The sequence below is a fragment of the Podarcis liolepis genome (genome assembly GCF_965112155.1).
Source record: "Podarcis liolepis genome assembly, chromosome: 5".
Taxonomy (NCBI): domain Eukaryota; kingdom Metazoa; phylum Chordata; class Lepidosauria; order Squamata; family Lacertidae; genus Podarcis; species Podarcis liolepis.
Genome location: NC_139556.1, coordinates 87,523,199 through 87,543,556, shown reverse-complemented (window position 1 = coordinate 87,543,556; position 20,358 = coordinate 87,523,199). Strand labels below are relative to the sequence as shown.

General features: G+C 45.3%; 2 protein-coding genes across 3 annotated transcripts in view; one reads left to right on the top strand and one right to left on the bottom strand.

The window, feature by feature from the left end:
- The window catches only part of LRRIQ4 (leucine rich repeats and IQ motif containing 4), a 10,992-nt gene extending 9,785 nt beyond the window's left edge, over window positions 1-1,207 (bottom strand). The window contains exon 1 of the mRNA XM_083504181.1: window positions 1,107-1,207. The gene's annotated coding sequence lies outside the window, so the exon portion shown is untranslated. The remainder of the gene's footprint in view (window positions 1-1,106) is intronic.
- On the top strand, window positions 1,157-20,358 carry LRRC34 (leucine rich repeat containing 34). 2 transcript variants are annotated; one of them, XM_083504397.1, is made up of 11 exons: window positions 1,157-1,301; window positions 7,932-8,056; window positions 9,456-9,577; window positions 14,017-14,081; window positions 14,574-14,657; window positions 15,123-15,251; window positions 15,433-15,528; window positions 16,827-16,981; window positions 18,169-18,324; window positions 19,072-19,198; window positions 19,418-20,358. In XM_083504397.1, the coding sequence occupies exons 1-11, from the start codon at window positions 1,263-1,265 to the stop codon at window positions 19,619-19,621; spliced, it is 1,302 nt and encodes a 433-aa protein (XP_083360523.1). In that variant the 5' UTR covers window positions 1,157-1,262; the 3' UTR covers window positions 19,622-20,358. The 2 variants fall into 2 exon arrangements, with proteins under 2 accessions (XP_083360523.1, XP_083360524.1); XM_083504398.1 differs by lacking the exon at window positions 14,574-14,657.

Here is a 20,358-nt window from a genome sequence, read left to right as displayed (position 1 = left end):
CCCAAAAGAGAGATGTGTACACCCCACAATGCCTCAACTTTCAGCTAATCGCCAAATATCTCCTAACCATTCGTTCACTCTCACTGAGGAAATGTCAGCCAACCATTCTGAACCATTAACTAACAAAGGAAGGTGAACAGTAATATTTAGTAGGTTTGTTCCACATTGTGACTAGCAGAAGAAGATAAATTGTAAAGTATATCCAAACAAACGAACAAATAAATAAATATTTTTTCTTTACTGATATTGTGAATGATGAGAACTTGAATCAAGAAAAAAGAAAGTGGCTTCTGAAGCAGTATACCTACTTTTGAGCAACCCTACTGTATAAACATAGGGCTTGCCGATCAGAAGGTTGGCAGTTCGAATCCCCGTGATGGGTTGAGCTCCCATTGTTCGGTCCCAGCTCCTGCCAACCTAGCAGTTTGAAAGCACTTCAAGGTGCAAGCAGATAAATAGACACCTCTCCGGCGGGAAGGTAAACGGCATTTCCGTGTGCTGCTCTGGTTCACCAGAAGCGGCTTAGTCATGCTGGCCACATGACCCTGAAGCTGTCTGTGGACAAATGCCGGCTCCCTTGGCCTATAGAGCGAGATGAGTGCTGCAACTCCAGAGTCATCCACAACTGGACCTAACAGTCAGGGGTACCTTTACCTTTACTGTATAAAACAGCAAACAATGGCAAGGAGGAGGAGGAGGGAGCATGGCTGATTGCAAACTTGGAATGATCTTCAATAAATTTTGCTTGGAGTAGACCCCACTGAAATTAATGACCCTGACTGTGGGATCCATTAATGTTAATAGGTCTTCTCTGAGTAAAACTTAAGTTGAATGCCACCCTTTTTGTATTGGGAACTGTAGTTTGTTAAGGGTGCTGGGAACTGTAGCTCTGTGAGGGTTAAACTAGAGTTCCCAGGATTCTTTTGGGTGGGTGGGGGGGGAGCCATGTGTTTTAAATGTCTGTTATGGATGCGACACTGGGAATCGCTGGCAGTAGCATCCAGAAGTTGTCTTCCACCCCAGTTTCCCCTAACCGCAGAGTTTCTTCCTGAATTCTGACCCAACTGTCAAAATTCAAACGGAGTGAATGTGATTCGTTCACGTACCTCTGATGTCATAAAAGTACTTGGGATGGATGGCTCTGTCTAATCTTCAATAGGCAGGCTCCGATATGAGAGGAAAGGAAAGCTGTGAGGAGGAGAGGCTGATGAGCTCACATTTACCTCAGATATCATAATAATACCACCACCACCACCACCACCATGGATAGCTTCCTCTTGGAGTTGGCCTCAACCTCCCAGGTAAGAGTAAAAGCAGGGGTGGGGTGGGGTGGGGAGCTGTAGGGTCAGAGAAAATTTAATATATAGCAACCAAATTGCATCCTGGCGGCGGCATAATGACTGGCAGTATGGTGCAGTAGGTAGAGCCTTGGCCCACGGAGACGTTGTCTAGATCCTGAAACTCACTGTGGCATTATGTAAAGTTGTGTTCTCCTAGCCTAATTTACTTCATAATGACTGGCAGTATGGTGCAGTAGGTAGAGCCTTGGCCCACGGAGACGTTGTCTAGATCCTGAAACTCACTGTGGCATTATGTAAAGTTGTGTTCTCCTAGCCTAATCTACTTCACGGTTGGTTTTGAGGTATATGTACCACATTCATTTCCTGGGAGGAATGGGAGAATAACCCTCCATAATGAGAATTTTGTTGTTGTTTTTGCCTGGCTTCCTTGCTTGTACGAAGCCTCCAAGCAGCCTTGCCTCTGGCACCTTGAAAGCAGGTCCAGTTATTACAAACAGGAAAGAAAGCCTTACATAATTTAATGTGATCTTTTAACAGCTGCCAATGTATTACACAACTTTTGTTGGCTATTTTATACCTCTTGTCCAGGTTGTCTCAAGGGCAGGTTCCTCTGTTTACCCAAACCTAATTATACTACTGAACACAAATAATTAATTAGCATACAATTTAATGCCAAGACAGGTCCATGTTGAAGGCACAAACGGATCTGCAGCAGATCCTCTCCATACATTTAAAGCATATCCAATTCACATTTTAAATACATGGCTTCCCCCAAAGAATCCTGTAAACTGTACCTTTCTGCTCACAGAGCTTCAAGCCCCAGCACCCTTAACAGACCAGAGCCCCCAGGAATCACTGAAGGGAGTTGTGTGATTTAAATGTGTGTTGGATACGCTTTAAATGTACGGTAGGAATCTGTGCCCTGGTGATTCAGTGGCCAAGAATAAGTGGCTGTAGTGGCTTGCACATCATTTCACTGCTGCTTCCCAACAAACAGAAGCATCATTAATAGTGCCAAATAAAGAAATATGGACAAAAGTGTTAAATTGGCATAACTTACAAGGGGTTCAGCATTCAGCTTTGGACTTGAAAGCACAGCCTGTAACCACCCTCGGTAGCCTTTGCACAGCAGACCCCCATCTAAAACAGGGTAATAGTCTACAACAGTGGGTTTCAAACTTTTCCAGAAGACTGACTTCTTTGGATGTTTATCATAGAATCATAGAATTGTGTGTTGGAAGGGGTCTCAAGAGTCACCTGGTCCAACCTCCTGCAAAATTCCTGCCCACAGCCATCCCAGGGTGGGCTCAAACCGCCAACCTTCCGGTTAAGAGCCAGGCATACTAGCCCACTGCGCAACCCAAGATCTCTGTTGTTGTTTAGTCATGTCCGACTCTTCGTGACCCCATGGACCAGAGCACGCCAGGCACTCCTGTCTTCCACTGCCTCCCACAGTTTGGTCAAACTCATGCTGGTAGCTTCGAGAACACCATCCAACCATCTTGTCCTCTGTCGTCCCCTTCTCCTTGTGCCCTCCATCTTTCCCAACATCAGGGTCTTTTCTAGGGAGTCTTCTCTTCTCATGAGGTGGCCTCAGCTTCAGGATCTGTCCTTCCAGTGAGCACTCAGGGCTGATTTCCTTAAGAATGGATACATTTGATCTTCTTGCAGTCCATGAGACTCTCAAGAGTCTCCTCCAGCACCATAATTCAAAAGCACCAATTCTTCGGCGATCAGCCTTCTTTATGGTCCAGCTCTCACTTCCATACATCACTACGGGGAAAACCATGGCTTTAACTATACGGACCTTTGTTGGTAAGATCTCTATGGTTCCTCAATTTGAAAATAAGTACCGTATTTTTTGCTCTATAACACGCACCAGACCATAACATGCACGTAGTTTTTAGAGGAGGAAAACAAGAAAAAAAAATATTCTAAACGAAACAGTGGATGTATGATTTTTGTGGTTCATGCTGTGGCCACAGACATGTGATCTGACAGTGAGTTTGGAGTAGCCCAATGCAAAAATCCTGAGGATCCATGTGGATCCCTGCTTTATAACCACATTTTTGCACCACTGCGACCCCAGGCAACAGTGGGTGTGTGATTTTTTTGGTGTAAGATGTAGCCATGGACATGCTATGTGATCTGATGGTGAATTTGGGGTGACCCAGTGCAAAAATCCTGAGGATCCATGTGGATCCGTGCTTTGTAACCACGTTTTAAGTGGGGAGGGAAGGAAAAGCACTCAAGGGACAAGGAGCGCGCATGGGGTGTGTGGAGAAGGATGCTGCTAATAATGCTATTTAGCGAGCTGAGTGGGGAGGAGAGAGGGACAGAGAGCCTGCTTGCTTTAAAGGAGCCAACCAGACAGGAGTGTAAGCGGACACGAGTGTAAGCGGCTCCTCTCCTCTCCCGCTTTGCTCCTTTAAAGAAGCAGGCTCTCTGTCCCTCTCTCCTCCCCCCTCAGCGGCTCTTCTCCTGCTTTGCTGTTTCAAAGAGAGCCACGGAGGAGGGAAGGAAGGGAAACCATGGATCCTCTGCTCACGACTGCAGCAGATCCCCCCCGTCACCCGTAGGCATTTGCTCCACAACACGCACAGACATTTCCCCTTACTTTCTAGGAGGAAAAAAGTGAGTGTTACGGTGCAAAAAATACGGTAACTGTGGACAAACTTCATGATGGGCACCTCGTCTGTCGTTACTGATATTCACTTGCAAGGGATGCTTAGCCCCAGTGCATGAACTCAATGTGCTCTGTGGGAATAGTTCACGGAACCTTCTGAAACACGTAGGGCAGACACAGGTTGTTGTACTTCAACTTCCCTCAGCCCCAGCTGGCATGGCCAATGGTCAGAGGGATAAGGAGAGCTGTAGCCATACTGGTGCCAAATGTATTGCTTTGATTTCCTTTGGGCCACGTCAGCCAGGCTGGGGGCAGCGGTCTTGTTGTCTAGGGCTAGGCAACCCAGGGCTTCCATGCACACTGCCCAGGCTGGCACTCCACACAGGTCACTTCAGGCGCTGCGATTCTTCCGCAGTTCGACTTCCCTCCCAGAGACAGACGGATGCCAACACAGCATCTGGAGGGCAACAGGGTACCGGTCCCAGGTGCTGGGGCTCAAAATCCAGCCCTTTCAGCCTCACTATCGCGTCCTTGAGGTTCTACCCATTCTACACTCCCTCCTGAGCCACACCGCTCACCTGCCCTGCTTTGCACAATCAAGTATATCTGACTGCTTGGAATATTTATTTAGGGGATAGAGAAGGGCATGCAAGCTTGAAGAATCTAGCCTACTGGGTAAAAATCACATTTGCTGCTTTGCCCACTTTTCCATCTCATCCTACCCCATACACCCCCGCCATGTGCCCACCCCACCTTGGAGGGAATAGGGTACCCAGAGAGAAAAAGTCTAGTCACCCCTGCCCTTGAAAGTGTTAAGGGCATGGGCCCAGCCCTTTATGCGTTTTATAGCATGAGCAGTTTGGAGGTCATCCTCTCTCTCAACCTCACATGAGCACTTCTTGCTAACCTCATCTGTGTGGGCACTAGCTATATTAGGTAAAGGTAAAGGGACCCCTGACCATTAGGTCCAGTTGTGGCTGACTCTGGGGTTGCGGTGCTCATCTCACTTTATTGGCCAAGGGAGCCGGCATACAGCTTCCGGGTCATGTGGCCAGCATGACTAAGCCGCTTCTGGCGAACCAGAGCAGCGCACGGAAACGGCGTTTACCTTCCCGCCGGAGTGGTACCTATTGATCTACTTGCACTATGACGTGCTTTCGAACTGCTAGGTTGACAGGAGGGGCACTAGCTGTACTAACTCACTAATAAAGGAAAGGCGCCCTTGTACATGTTCAGGGACACCGTTTAGCTTTGCTTTCCATGTGCCGGGGCTCAGATGCCATCAACCTTCGCCAAAGGAAATGCATTATGAAGGAAAGACGTCCCGGATCAATGAACATAAGAAGCTGCCTTGTAATGAAACAAATGGTAGATCTGCCCCAGTACTGCTTGCCTTGGCTGGCAGCAGATCTACCATGTTCCATACAACGAACATTTCCAAGCCCTACCTGGAGATGCTCGGGATTGAACCTGGGATCTCCTGCATGCAAAGCAGATGCTCTACCCACTGAGCTATGCCGCTTTCTCATTATTTTGCTAATACTTTGCATGCTTTGCAAAGGAGACCCGGGGTGTAGGCGCGCTGTGGTGCTTTACTGAGTTCCAACGGAGCCCGAAATCAGGCGGTCGCCAGGCCCTCTTACTAGTTGCCTTTGTAGGGAAAGGCGGGTGGCGCGAGGCCCCTTCTTACCCGGGATCTTGTACGCTGAAACTGTAGGGGCGCAGGCGCATTCAGGAATCCCCCGGGACGCAGGCGAAAAAAGAAGCGCGTGCCCAGTCACTATAGCAACCGCGATCGGGGCGGAGTTGGTTGTCTTGGCGCGCGCGCTCTGCAAAAAAATAAGAAAATAAAAAATAAATAAAAAGCGTCTCGGTGGCAACAGCAGCAGGAGGTAAGTGGCGCAATTGGAGCGGGTTGCGGTCTTAATCCTGGGGTTTCACGGATCCCCAAAGGCGCGATGGGTGCAAGGCTCTAGGCAGCGGTGCCCTCACTTTTTGCCCTGCGATTGACAAAGCGGAATTAGATTTACAAAAGGGCTTATTTTCGTTCAAGCAGTGTCGGTGTGCAAAATCTGTGCGCGCTTACTCAGAAGTACTGTACTGCTTTTAGTGGGGTTTGCTCACAAGCAACTGTGCAAAGGTTTGGCTCCTGCGGGATTAATCTGAAAATCGTTTCCACGCGAAATTTCAGTGAAGTACTGTATTAGAACGGAGGGCAATATTTTTAGTTGGGAGCTGCTAGAAATTTATTTTCAGGTTTTGGGTGGGGATTAAGGAGAGGAGATGATGGGGGTGTCTGTCATCCTGTGGGTGGCATCAGCTGACAGAGGAGAACGTGACCTGCTCCTCCCTCCCTCCCTGACATTTAAACGAAGGGGTGCATGGGGAAAGGGTATTCCCACAGCTTCTGTGTACAGATAGGGCAAATCCTGATTGAATGGGGAAGGATACAAGCTGGTATCCTGATGCTGAAGACATTATTGTGTGGATGCTGGGAGAAAACTTGTGTGCATGAGCAGCACCTGTACCACAATAAACATTTGTCTGGAAAAACCCTTTGTCCACAGGGTATATACTCCAATTGAGCCCAGGGCAGGCAGGCAGCCTTAGCCTTTTGCCTGCCAATTTAGAAGCAAGTACTACTCAGCTCAAAGGGATTAACTGGGATCATATGACCCCCCCCCCCAGTAGTGTTCCTCCCGCTCCTCCTCCTTCCATGCTCTAGGTGTAACCCTGAACAAAACTACTTGGAAAAAAATTCCACTGGAACCAGCTTATGTGCTTCCAAACAATTGTGTTCATAATTGGTCTGTTAGCATTTTGTTTAGATGGATAAAGAAGCAGGAGTGCCAACTTGAATAAAATACGGGGGGAGGGGGGAGTAAGCCCCATCCCACATAATTGATCCCTGTGTGGTGTAGTGGTTAAGAGCGGTGGACTCGTAATCTGGTGAACCGGGTTCGCTTCCCCGCTCCTCCACATGCAGCTGCTGGGTGACCTTGGGCTAGTCACACTTCTCTGAAGTCTCTCAGCCCCACTCACCTCACAGATTGTTTGTTGTGGGGGAGGAAGGGAAAGGAGAATGTTAGCCGCTTTGAGACTCCTTTGGGTAGTGATAAAGCGGGATATCAAATCCAAACTCTTCTTCTTCTTCCCATGACACAGAAGACACTCAGTTTGAATGGCAATACCCATCAACTTTGATTGGGGGGCAGCCCCTTAAAATATTTTATTGAGGGGGGAGGAGGGGAGGAGGGGAGCTTGGCTTCTATGTGAAGAAGAATTGGTAACTGGAAGCAGCATTTGCCCGGTCAGCTTCAGGGTTACCCAACACGGTGCCCTCCAAGTGTTGGTGACTACAACTCCCATCATCCCTGGTTATTGACCGAGCTAGCTGGGACCCACAGCGTATGAATGGCACCATCTTGGCTACCCTATCCTTACTTCCTCTGGGGTTATTATGTCCCTGGGTGAAGCAGTGGGCGTGCACACAAAATAACTCTGCCGCCAGGACTTTAATGCCCAGTTTGTATTGGAGAGATGGCACTAATTGGGCTGCATAGAAAAGCAACTCCCTTGTTGTTATGTCTTACGGAAGGGAGGGAAGTTGCATTCTCTGTTGGAGGCCGCATGTTGACATGGGCAGGGCCACTGCATTCTCTCTCTCTCTCTCTGAAAGCGCCTCCTAATTTGCCTTTCTCTCAGCCACTCACCAGCCTCATTTGCCTGGCTGGAATGTAGCCTTGAACTGTGATAATACCTCTTGCTCCCCTGGATGTAGAACAGAGAGGGATGTGTGAGCATGTGTAAAAATTAGCCTACTGTACAAAGGTAAAATGTACATTCATTGGTCCACCTACTTTTGCTGCCACATGTGACCTTTGGAAACTTGTGCAGAAGGAAATGAGGCCCTGAGGCTGACAGACGTTTTCTCCTGCTGCTGTATGCATTGTTATTATTCTCTTCATACATGATGTGTAGTCAATTGTCTTTCCCCCCCTCAGTTAGATACTATGCCAAAATACATAAGCCTTGACCAGCAATATTCTCTAGCGTGTGAAGAACTAAAACACCCTGAGAACCCCTTCATAGTCCGCATTCTCCAAGAAGTGAAGCAGGACGAGGAAACGTAAGCGAATAGTTACGTTGTGGAGACTAAACCAATACGATTTTGAACTGTTAACTTGGGCTTTTATATGCTGTGCTTTAAAATGCAAACATTATATGCTGAGATAAAACCAAATTCTGCAGCAATTAAGCTGGCTTCTGCAATCAGTAAGTTGTTGTTGTTGTTATTATTATTATTATTATTATTATTATTATTTAATTTATTGGTTGCTTTATGTTGCCCAAGGCAACCCAAAGCGACTTATTACCAACCAACCAAGCAAAACAAAAAAACCCATATAGATACATTATAGAATATGCAAATTATGCAGACTTGCCTGTACTTTATTATTTTGTACACTACTAGGTATGAGGAAAGACAGGAAACTTTGCATCTTTCTGAAGCCATCACCCCACCCACACACCCACATTTGCTCTTCACACAACCACCAGCTTCTGAGATTTCACCAGGTATTACCACAGCAGTCATGATAACTAAAACCTCGCTTCAGCCTCCTCCCCATCTGTAACATGAGAATAAAATTCTGCTGAGATTCTTTACTCGGCTGTTGTAAAATTATTGAGATATTTTTACCATTATTGAGATGTGAAGCACTTAGTTTTCCTAGAATGTACAATAAAAATGCAAAAGAAAGGGAGTCAGATGGCATCATGGTCTCATTCCCCTTGAAGCAGCTAAATTAAGGTTACAAGATGTCCCCATTTCCTGGTGACAGTCCCCGGATTTACAAATCAGCCCCCTGACAAAACCCATCTACCGTATTTTTCGCCCCATAGAACGCACTTTTTCCCCTCCAAAAATGAAGGGGAAATATGTGTGCGTCCTATGGGGCGAATGCAGGCTTCAAGAAGCTATCTGCAAGCCGTGGGAGAGCTGCGCGAAGTCACACAGCTCTCCCACCACTTTGCGGAGAGCTGCCTGCACCCAGAAGACTGGGGGGCACTGAGCTCAGCGTCCCCCAGGCTTCGGGCTTCGCGCAGCTCTCCCACTGCTTGCGGAGAGTTGCGTGCTCTGGGGGCTGGGGTCGGCGGAAGCTCAGGCTTCCCCCAGCCCCGCGCCTGGGGGGAAAATAAATTCTCCCCCTTATTTCCCCCCCAAAAAACTAGGTGCGTCCTATGGGCCGGTGTGCCCTATGGGACGAAAAATACGGTATTTAGTAGGAAGTTGAAAAGTGTCCCCGAATTCATTGAAAGAAATCTGGTAACATTACGCTAAATTGATAATTCTGTATATAAAGTTTCCTTTTAAACTGCCATCCACATTGTGATTATATAAATTGATCACTTTCTACTAAAAGTTTTATTGAAGAGGAGCTTCTATGAGTCCAGAAGTAATTTTTGAAGCACTAAGAGAAACCAAACCACCACAACAATCAACTTTCCCATTTACATCGTAACAGGTTGAAAAAGAAAATCACTATAAAAATTGCTGGAAATAACCGCTTGATACCTGTGCAGAAGGTGACAGATGACGATTTTCAAATCCTGGCTACAATTTTTACAAATAATATGTTTCTTACAGGTATGTCTTGTTTTTATTTAAGCCTTTGAAAAGCAGACCAATTGATAGCTTTAGTTCCATTCTCTGCCCACTTCCTTTGTCTGTCTTTTCATATGTGCATATTGAGAAATATTCAGCCTTCCAGGGGGTAAGCTACTGACTACCTTAAGCTACTAATGTAGGCAATTTTTCTCTGTTGCTTATTCTGTGCTGTGGGTGAGCACTGAAAACATTCCTTATCACACCCATGCCTGCACTTAGCCCAGGGTGGAGGACTGAGCAAACAAAGAACCATCAAGAATCTTTATTTTGGATTTGCAACCTGATCCACAGAGCAGTTTTTGTGCACAAGATCCACTATAGAAATTGCCTTTCAGACTCACATACCCCCCTTTCTCTAAGCCAGGGATAGGGAGCCTTTTTCTTTTTCCCCCTCAATTTTTTTTATTGATTTTCCAAAAAGAATTTTAACAAACAAACAGACAGACATAAATCTCAGCTGTATTTGAACCAATCTTAGTGACATTGTTAAGTGACTTCCTCGAATCCCCCTAGTTGAATTTCAGTGTATATCATTTTAACAGTTTTCCAAAACCAAGTTTCTCATATACCGTATTTTTTGCCCTATAGGACGCACCGGCCCATAGGACGCACCTAGTTTTTTTGGGGGGGGAATAAAGGGGGGGGAATTATTCCCCCCCCCAGCCGCGGCTTCAGTGCGCCCCATGCTCCGGGCAGCAGGCTGCTATCCGCAGCCTAGGGAGCCCTGCGGGAACTCCTACAGGCTCCCCAGGCTTGCGGATAGCTTCCTGAAGCCTGGAGAGCGAGAGGGGTCGGTGCACACTGACCCCTCTCGCTCTCCAGGCTTCAGCGAAGGCTTGCATTCGCCCCATAGGACACACACACATTTCCCCTTCATTTTTGGAGAGGAAAAAGTGCGTCCTATAGGGCGAAAAATACAGTAATTAACTTAATCACTTAACATCTTTCTTTCTTTCTATTTTAGCTTTAAACATATTAATTCCTAACATTACATATTTAAAGCCTAAGCCTATCTGATAATTGTAAGCTTTTCCAATTAAGTTATCTTAACATATTTAACTAAATAGTCTTTAAATTTCATCCATTCCTCCTGGTACTCCTCCTCCTTCTGGTCGCGGACTCTTCCAGTCAGGTTGGCTAGCTCCAAAAAGTTCATCATTTTCATCTGCCATTCTTCCACGGTTGGAACTTCTTGTGTTTTCCAGTTCTTAGCTAACAAAATTCTTGCTGCAGTTGTGGCATACAAAAACAATTTGACATCTTTCTTGGGCAATTCCAAACCTGTTATTCCAAGAAGAAAGGCCTCTGGTTTCTTAATAAATGTATATTTCAACATGGATCTCTCAGCGGCCTTTGATACAATCGACCATAACATCCTTCTGGACCGTCTAGAGGGGTTGGGAGCTGGGGGCACTGTTATACAGTGGTTTCGCTCCTTTCTCCTGGGCCGTGTTCAGAAAGTGGTGGTGGGGGATGAGTGTTCAGACCCTTGGGCCCTCACTTGTGGGGTGCCTCAGGGTTCCGTCCTCTCCCCCATGCTTTTTAACATCTATATGAAGCCGCTGGGAGAGATCATCAGGGGGTTTGGACTGGGTGTCCATCAATATGCAGATGATACCCAGCTCTACCTTTCTTTCAAATCAGAACCAGTGAAGGCGGTGAAGGTCCTGTGTGAGTGCCTGGAGGCGGTTGGAGGATGGATGGCGGCTAATGGATTGAAGTTGAATCCTGACAAGACAGAAGTACTGTTTTGGGGGGACAGGGGGCGGGCTGGTGTGGAGGACTCCCTGGTCCTGAATAGGGTAACTGTGCCCCTGAAGGACCAGGTGCGTAGCCTGGGAGTCATTTTGGACTCACAGCTGTCCATGGAGGCGCAGGTCAATTCTGTATCCAGGGCAGCTGTCTACCAACTCCACCTGGTACGCAGGCTGAGACCCTACCTGCCCGCTGACTGTCTGGCCAGAGTGCTGCATGCTCTAGTTATCTCCCGCTTGGACTACTGCAATGCGCTCTACGTGGGGCTACCTTTGAAGGTGACTCGGAAACTACAGCTAATCCAGAATGCGGCAGCTAGACTGGTGACTGGGGGCGGCCGCCGAGACCACATAACACCAGTCTTGAAAGACCTACATTGGCTCCCAGTACGTTTCCGAGCACAATTCAAAGTGCTGGTGTTGACCTTTAAAGCCCTAAACAGCTTCGGCCCAGTATACCTGAAGGAGCGTCTCCACCCCCATCGTTCTGCCCGGACACTGAGGTCCAGCGCCGAGGGCCTTCTGGCGGTTCCCTCATTGCGAGAAGCGAAGCTACAGGGAACCAGGCAGAGGGCCTTTTCGGTGGTGGCGCCCGCCCTGTGGAATGCCCTCCCATTGGATGTCAAGGTGATGGACAACTACCTGACATTCAGAAGACATCTTAAGGCGGCCCTATTCAGGGAAGCTTTTAATGTATGATATTTTAGTGTTTTTTGGTTTCTGTGGAAGCCGCCCAGAGTGGCTGGGGAAACCCAGCCAGATGGGCGGGGTATAAATAATAAATTATTATTATTATTATTATTATTATTATTATTATTATTATTATTATTTATTTTCAATACGTTATAAATCTTCTCCCAGAAGTCTTTTACCAGGATAGGAAACCTTTTTCAGCACAAAGGCAACATCACCTACTGAGGGCCACTTTCCAAGCCTCTGTTTTTAGCACTAATGGATCTTCCAAGCCACACCACTTACCGGCCTTGCTTTGCATCCTCCTTGGGTGATTTTGCCTGGCTGGAATATGCCCTTGAATTCTGGTAATGCCTCACGCTTCCCTGGGTGGAGGGTAGAGGAGGCCATGCAAGCGTGTGGAGCATGTGGGTGGAGCAATGAGCATAAATGTTACCGTTGAACATTTATATTCCTTGCTCCTCCCACTGTTGTTCTGGGCATGCAGCCCCTGGAACATTTCCCACAAGTACATGTTCCTTACCCTCTGCCCAAAAAAGGAAAAAAAGAGTATTACCTATTGTGTAATCGGGGCTTTTTTCAGCCGGAAATTGCTGGAACTCAGTTCCGGCACCTCTCAGGTGGGCGCCATTACCATTTTAAGAGAAGAAGAGAGGTGTTCATGGTGAGCTCTGCCGCCTCTTTTTCTAGGAAAATAGCACTGGATGCAATTAATACTGAAATGAAACGTGGTGCAGGCACAACCTAAGCGGCAACTTGCATTATGAAATTGCATGGTATCCAGAGCCTTGGATACTGAGAGTTGGTTTTCTTCCTATGAATTCTCTACAGAACAAACCCAGGGCTGGAGCAAAAGCCAGCTCTTGTGCAAACAGGACGTGGGGCATTTTGCCAAGGGAGGCTTAAATCACCTTTGAGTCTTTCCCATAGTTACTTATATTGGCTGCAGGCATTATTTCATGCTGAATAGACAAAGAGAGAAGAGCCACTTGCCGCACGAATGAGTGTTCTTCCCTGGAGAAGGTTTTGCCTTCAGTTGACAAGCCCAACTGAAGCAGGAAGGTTGGACTTTTTTGGCATTAACTTGTGACCTCGATTTTCTGTGTCAATTGCTCCGTTTGTGGGTGGCACAAAACGCAGGGTTTGCGGCACAAAATGGCACTAAACGAGCACTAAACTTTGGCATCAGGTTTTTTTGGGGGGGCAATCCAGAATTTCAGGGTCACACAATAATGAAGCTCTGTTTTTTGTCCTCCAGTGACAGTGACCAACCTATGAGGGTTGCATAAGTGGAAGCAAAAGAGAGGCTAGGTTTTATATTCACGTTAGAAAACTAAAGGAAGCAAGAGCCACTTTAAGGGCACTTACAGACCGTCACTATTTTCGGGTGGGATCCAGTCGCGTCACGCCAAATTCAGCGCATGCAATTGCAGTTGGTTTGGAGGTACTGCGCAACAAACCTGCTTCTTTGAAAGACGACTTTTGTACTCACCATGCATTTAAAGCATATCCTCCCCCCACCCCTCAAAAAAGGAAACCGGAAAGCGTAGTTTATTAAAGGTGCTGGTAATTGTAGCTCTTTGAGAGGTAAACTACAGTTCCCACGATTCTTTCCTTTGACAGTTATCCTAAGTCTCATGTATGGAAATGCAATTACAGTGGTACCTCGGATTACAGACGCTTCAGGTTACAGACTCTGCTCACCCAGAAATAGTACCTCGGGTTAAGAACTTTGCTTCAGGATGAGAACAGAAATCGTGCTCCGGCACTTAGTTAAAGTGGTACCTCAGGTTAGGAACAGTTTCAGGTTAAGAACGGACCTCCAGAGCGAATTAAGTTATTAACCCGAGGTACCAAAGTAGATGAAAAGGTGCAGAGAATTTGGTGACTAAGACAAAACGACTGGGCAAAAAGTGATCCATTAAGGTTAACATGGAGCCTGCTCATTTCTGTATTCCTCGGCTCTTTCAGGACTTGACCTGAGATATAACCTTTTGAGTGATGCTGGCGCAGTACACATTGCAGCTTTCCTTCAGGTACTTCTTGCGGGGGGCGGGGGAGGCTAAATGATATTTGTGAATTTTATAGGTGATTTATTAAGGTGACGTTCTTCCAAAAGTGAGCTTTATCCATGTAACTTTCTCCTTTACAATGTGCTGCGTTCCTTCCAGGTCATCGTTTTGGGGTTTTTTGTAAATCGTTTTTTAAAATTTATTTTAAATGAGAAATACAAACTGTTTAGGTATTATAAAGAACTTAACGGAGTTTAGCGAAATGTGTAAATGCAGGGCGACTTAATCAATGTCATTGGTACGGCATTGCTATGCGCATCTCAGACTCAGAGCACGGAGAGGTTTCTGGGGTCCCGGGGCCTGCCTGGAGTTTGGTGTCCTTGGAATGAAGTGTACATCCACTTGGGAAGGGCATGGCTTTGCCGTTTTCAGATGACAAGGCTTTGGGTAGAATGGGAAGGAAGGGTCTGGCGGAACCCACACATTGACAGCAAGCTGAATTTTCTTGTATTCTAGGATAATCATACTCTGCTGTACCTGAACCTGATGTTTAATGACATTGGTACCATGGGAGCAGAATTCATAGCTAAATCATTGCATGTAAGTATTGTTTAGCTGGATAAGAAAGAACACTACACGAGTTTCCCCTTTGAAGCAAAATACTTTGGAACTCAGAAATCAGCTTGCAGAACTAAATTGTTTAATGCTTAAAGCTGCAGTCAGAAGCATATTTATTTAGAATTGCCACTGAGAGCAGTGCTTTGGGTGTAGGCTGTCTTGGCTTAAGAAAATGGGGATCAATTAGGTAAACCACAGGCTCCCGCCCAGCTGGGGGATTATTTAACACTAGTACTCTTTACACACACACACACACACACACACACACACACACACACACACACCGCTCCGCCCCTGCTGCCCAAATATGATTCTTAAGCATGTTACAGGATTGTAGCAGTAGCAAGTTATTATTTTTCATAGCACTAAACAGTATTCTAGGAGATAATCTATTTCTGTGAGTTTAGATTACGGTTATATTGGAAATAATTGACTTTTCACACCTAGAGGAATGAAACACTGCTTCATCTAAGAATGACTGGCAACAAGATTGACAACAAGGGAGGGATGTATTTTGCAGCAATGTTGCAAGTTAACAACACTTTACAGAAGTTAGATTTGGGAGACACAGATCTGGTGAGTAAAATTGCCATTTTAGGACACGTCTACATGCACAGAAATGTAAGCCTGTTTCAAACATATCATTGTGAGTTTGGGGGGACAAAATATAATCTTGCTTGTAGATGGAGGGTTTACTCAGTGGGAGCTAAATGCACCTGCCTTACTCTGGATTGTGTCTTTTGTCTTTTATTTCCAGCGCACACAGAGTCTCATAGCATTAGCAACAGTTTTGAATTACAATACTGCAATCAAAGCCATAAATCTAAATCGGCCAATACTCTACAGTGAAGAGGTAAGCAACATTTTGCATTGTTTCCCTTGAAATGGGGAGCCAGGAGCCAGGAATGATGCATCGAAAACAAGCCTAGGGAATAAGAATAAGCACTGACAAAACTTTTCAACAGTTTTAACAATAACAGCTAAAATTCTCTTTCTCTCTGTGGCTGCTGAAATGAAGAAAACTTGGCAGGGATGGGAACAAGGAATAGATTTTTGTGTGAGATGGCTGAGAACTCAGTTGATATTAAAGACAAATTCTCAGAGGTATCCTTTATCCTTCTGTTTGAAGTGCGTATCTGCCCCGCTGTGCAAACTCTTGGCTCTAGTGGGTGGATCTTAGAGATCTAGAAACAAACACACACACACACACACACCCCACTAGCCTGACATCCACACACCCTTACTGTAAGGTAAATGGCAGAAAGCACATCTCCAAAAGATTAAAACTAGGCAGCAGAATTTTCAAGCCCTATTGTCTTCAAGTAGTCTCCAGTTCTGCTTTTCCCCATTCCTTAATATAGATGTTATTGTTAATCTCAGCAAGAATTGTGTTGTGTGCTCAGGTGCAGTGCAAGGGGATGCTTTCATATTCAATTAAATTAGCCTTGGTTCAGCATAAAGCAGGATCCTAGAGTTAGGTGTATTTGAATTTAAACACAGGGCAACTCCACCTCCAAACACCTTCATGTTGTGGGTAGCTAGTTATATACAGAGCTGGTTTGCACATACTGTAATGCTATGCCAAACTGGCTTAGTGGAGATGTGCAAACATGCGGGCTCCTGGAAAGGAGATTTCGGATGCTTGGCTTCTTCTCTGGCCCTACTGATGCTATTCTGTTTTGAACTAAGCCATGGTTTTCTGTGTGTACCCTCTGAACCCAGGTTCATGGTTTGTCTCACGGGCCGTCATCAAGGTTTGTTCTATTATCATGGTTTATCTGGAGCAACAGAATACATGAGCCCTGGTTCAGATGACGCCCTAAGCCAAACCATGGCTTAGCTCAGAACAGTGTGGGAGCACAAGGACTGGGGAAGGGGCACAGCTGCCACAAGCTCCTCTCTGGGAATCTTCACACATTCAAGCTAAGCAATGGTTTGGCTTAGCATTACATGCTACATGTTCGCACAATAGAATTTGGTGGATGGAACATACCTGTCCTGTGGAGTAGAGCAAATGATAATGTGCATCACATCTGCATTTATCCCCATAGAAGTGACCAGATGTATTTTGTAATGTGAGCAGGGTACACATCCCCACTGGCTCTAAAACATCTTATGTTCAAGTTGTAATTCAATAATACGGAACTTTAGGAAGAGACTACGGTCCACACAGCCCTCATGTTGAAAGTCAACTGCACTCTTGTTGAACTGCATTTGTGTAAACACGAAATGAAGAACTTTGGCATGGAACGACTGTGTGATGCATTGTATGAAAACAGCACCCTGCGATATCTTGATCTCAGCTGGTAAGAGGAGCTTGAGTTATAAAGATAGCATTTTAGCTATTAGAATGATATGCAGTGTATGCAAACTGATGCACTTGATACCTACTTCTCAAAATAAGCTAAGATCAATTTTTAACTGAGTGTTTCAAACAAATGTACTTGTATATACAGTCATACCTCAGAAGTTGAATGGAATCCGTTCCGGAAGTCTGTTCGACTTCCAAAACATTCGGAAACCAAGGCGCAGCTTCCGATTGGCTGCATGATGCTCCTGCAGCCAATTGGAAGCCGTGTAAGCCATGTCAGACGTTCGGGTTCCAAAGAACATTCGCAAACCAGAACACTCACTTCCAGCTTTGTGGTGTTTGGGAGCCAAAACGTTCGACCCGCAAGGCGTTTGTCAACCTAGGTACGACTGTACGATGTTTAATAATAATGCTTAAGATTTAGATCATGCAGTTTAAATATGCAAAGTGCTTCACATACATTATTCTGGTATTTATTGCAGCGGGCCTTTTTGCAGAATGGAGGGAGCAGGGTAAGGCTGAGAGAATAATGGATTGCCTAATGCAGGGATGGGATACCTTTGGCTCTCCATATGTCTCTAAATTACAATTCCATCAGCCCTAGCAAGCAAGGCCAATGGCCAGGGATGATGGGAGCTTGTAGTTCAGCAACATCTGGAGGACCAAAGGTTTTCCACACCTGGTCTAAGGCCACCTCATGTATTCATGACAGTAACAGGACTGAACTGGCAGCTCTCCAGTACACGCTCTTAATTACAATATCCACTGCACTAGCTCCTAAGATCTGGTTTTAAGTCCCTGTAATGTGGTTGGTGGTTTTATTGTAAATATTTGATGACTGTTCTTGCTCAGTGCTACACATACATAGTATTTTATTTTGCAGATTTTGCATTTGGGTTTTTATGCCAGTTGTCTCTTAAGTTTATTGTGGCTTTAGTATGCTTTTATTGTTATGTTTTTATTCACATTATTTGTACAATGACTTCAGCATTTATTTTACAAGGCGACTGATAAATATAATAAAAAGTAATGCCCCTTAACAGTTAAAAGAAACAAGAGTTTTGTGGCACGGCGAAGACTAGCTCACTTATAGCAACCTAAGTTTTTACAGAACAAAGTCCACTTTGTCCTCTGAACGATGTTTCTGAACAAAAACAAATGTGTACGCTTGTCTCTTTTCAGCAACAAAATTACTCGGGATGGTATTAAATTTTTGGGAAAGCTGTTAAAACAGAACGCCACCCTGGAAATCCTGGACCTTAATTTTAACAGGATAGAGGACGATGGTGCTTTCTATCTGAGTGAGGCCCTTACTACACATAATCGGAGTCTTCAAGCGTTAGTATACAGAACTCTTAACTCCCATAATGCATTACTGTGAGCACAGGCATTTGGATAAGGCAGCACAGAATTTTCGAAGCAAAATGGCCCATGCTTCAGACCCAAATGTGTCTGCAGTAAACACAACAGTGACCCGTGGGCCTAGCTGGGGAAGCAGTTTCCAATCCAAAAGGCCCACCACAGCAACTTCTGTTACACTGCGCCTTTCAGATCACCTGATGCTTGCGACTACCATAAAAGTATTACTCTCCCCAAGTAAGTGCTTGGGTCACTTGTGCAATCATAGACTGCATGGGGAGGGCTGTCTTAGAAATTTTGGGCAGTAGTCAACTATCGAGTCCCATCAGTGCAAGGATTTCTGCTTGTACATTTAAGTTTGCATTGAGATTCAAACTGAATCAATCTTCTTCCTCATCCCTGCTGTGAACCCAGTAAACAGATATGATGGTGGATCAGGAAAAGTTGAAAACAGAAGAGAACAACTGCTTCAAATCTCAAAAACCAGCAGCAGAGGGTTTTCTAGTCACGAGGAACAGGACATCCTTCCTCTCTTGGGTTCGCTAGTGGGCAGGAAGAAGCAGAGGCTGTTAAGGGAGGAACTGGGTGGACTTCATGGCTGGTAGCTGCTGGGAGAAAAGAATAGAGTGGCTCACATATATGGATTTGTGTAATTTATGATTGCTTGGCTGCCTGCATCTACTCAGTGACCTTGGTTTTTTTTGCTTATATCCTTCTGCTCTCTAGGCTGGCAGTGACAAACAACAACATATCTGGGAAAGGACTGGTGGCCCTTGCAGAGTCAATGAAAACAAACCTAGTTCTTTCCTATATCTACATATGGGGGAACAAATTTGATGAAGACTGCTGTGTGGTACGTCTGTTGTCTTCTTATGAAATGAAATAGCTGACATCCTTCTAACCCTGTAAAAAAATAGAGGAAGAGGGATTTGGATTAGAAAAACAATGCTGGGGGGGTGGGGGGAGGGTTTGATCTCCCTCTCCCAGTGTTGCAGCCACCCACAGCTGCATTTCCCCTTAAAAGAACAAGGATCTCTTACCAAGAGATATCTATCTACCCTGTGTGTTTCAGGCATTTGCAGAGTTAATTAAAAGCGGTCGCCTGAAACCAACTGGCACAGATGTCGATCCGTATGAAGTGGATGGGAACACATACTTTGCCGAAGTCTCCCATGGCCTTAAGAGGCACTATTACTGGACACCGAGTTACGGACAGCCTGATAACCACGATGAGAATGCCTCTCTGGCAATAACTCCTGTTGCAGAAAACTTGTAAATGCCAACATATTTTTTCTTAAGCCTTTGCATCTTGGGGTTGTTGTTTTTTTAAACAATGTGTACTTCAAACCTGCAACCAATTACATGTAGTTACTTGGAGAACTGATTTTAAAAGGTTTTGAACCATAAATACTATATTAAACTGAACTGGGAAAGTGCTGGATCCCAGTCTAGCGGCAGCTAATTTCAGGTCCCGTCGAAAGCAGAACTTAAACTACTGGTGACTCCCTTGTTCCAGAGCTTTCAGTGAGTTCCATAGGTTCTTAACTGCATTGGGACCGTCATGAGCAACACTTACTGTGATAATACAAAGCAGCCTGTAGAAGTGATTTTATACAATTCAAACACTTAGAGGCTACTAAGGAATGTTCAATAGCTTGAAAGTAAGGCTCCTATGCTAGGCATGGTTCTTTGGAAATAAAACACCATATAAATCAACATGATGCCAATGTAAGTGTTTTTAGGATGTTTATTATTTATATTAACATTTGTCTATGCAAATGAATTCATTGAAGCCGACTGTGGGGTGGGGGAGCATAGGCAAGAAGGAAGTTGTGACAATGCAGCAGTGCAAGGCTTATGGCTCATGACTTAGACTGAGACACAGTATTATTTTCAAAGAATATAGGTTTTCCAGGTATTATGAATGATAAATTTTGTTTAAAAATGAGCGACATTGGGGGCGGGGCGGGGTAATCTAAATGATGTTCAGTAAAGTTTGTTCTGATCTGTTAA

Bases quoted from the DNA above. Each gene is read 5' to 3' on its own strand.
- LRRC34 (XM_083504397.1), top strand. From the start codon at position 1,263: ATGGATAGCTTCCTCTTGGAGTTGGCCTCAACCTCCCAG. The intron at 15,252-15,432 runs GTGAGTAAAATT...TTTTATTTCCAG, and splicing joins ATTTGGGAGACACAGATCTG to CGCACACAGAGTCTCATAGC. The intron at 19,199-19,417 runs GTACGTCTGTTG...TGTGTGTTTCAG, and splicing joins TTGATGAAGACTGCTGTGTG to GCATTTGCAGAGTTAATTAA.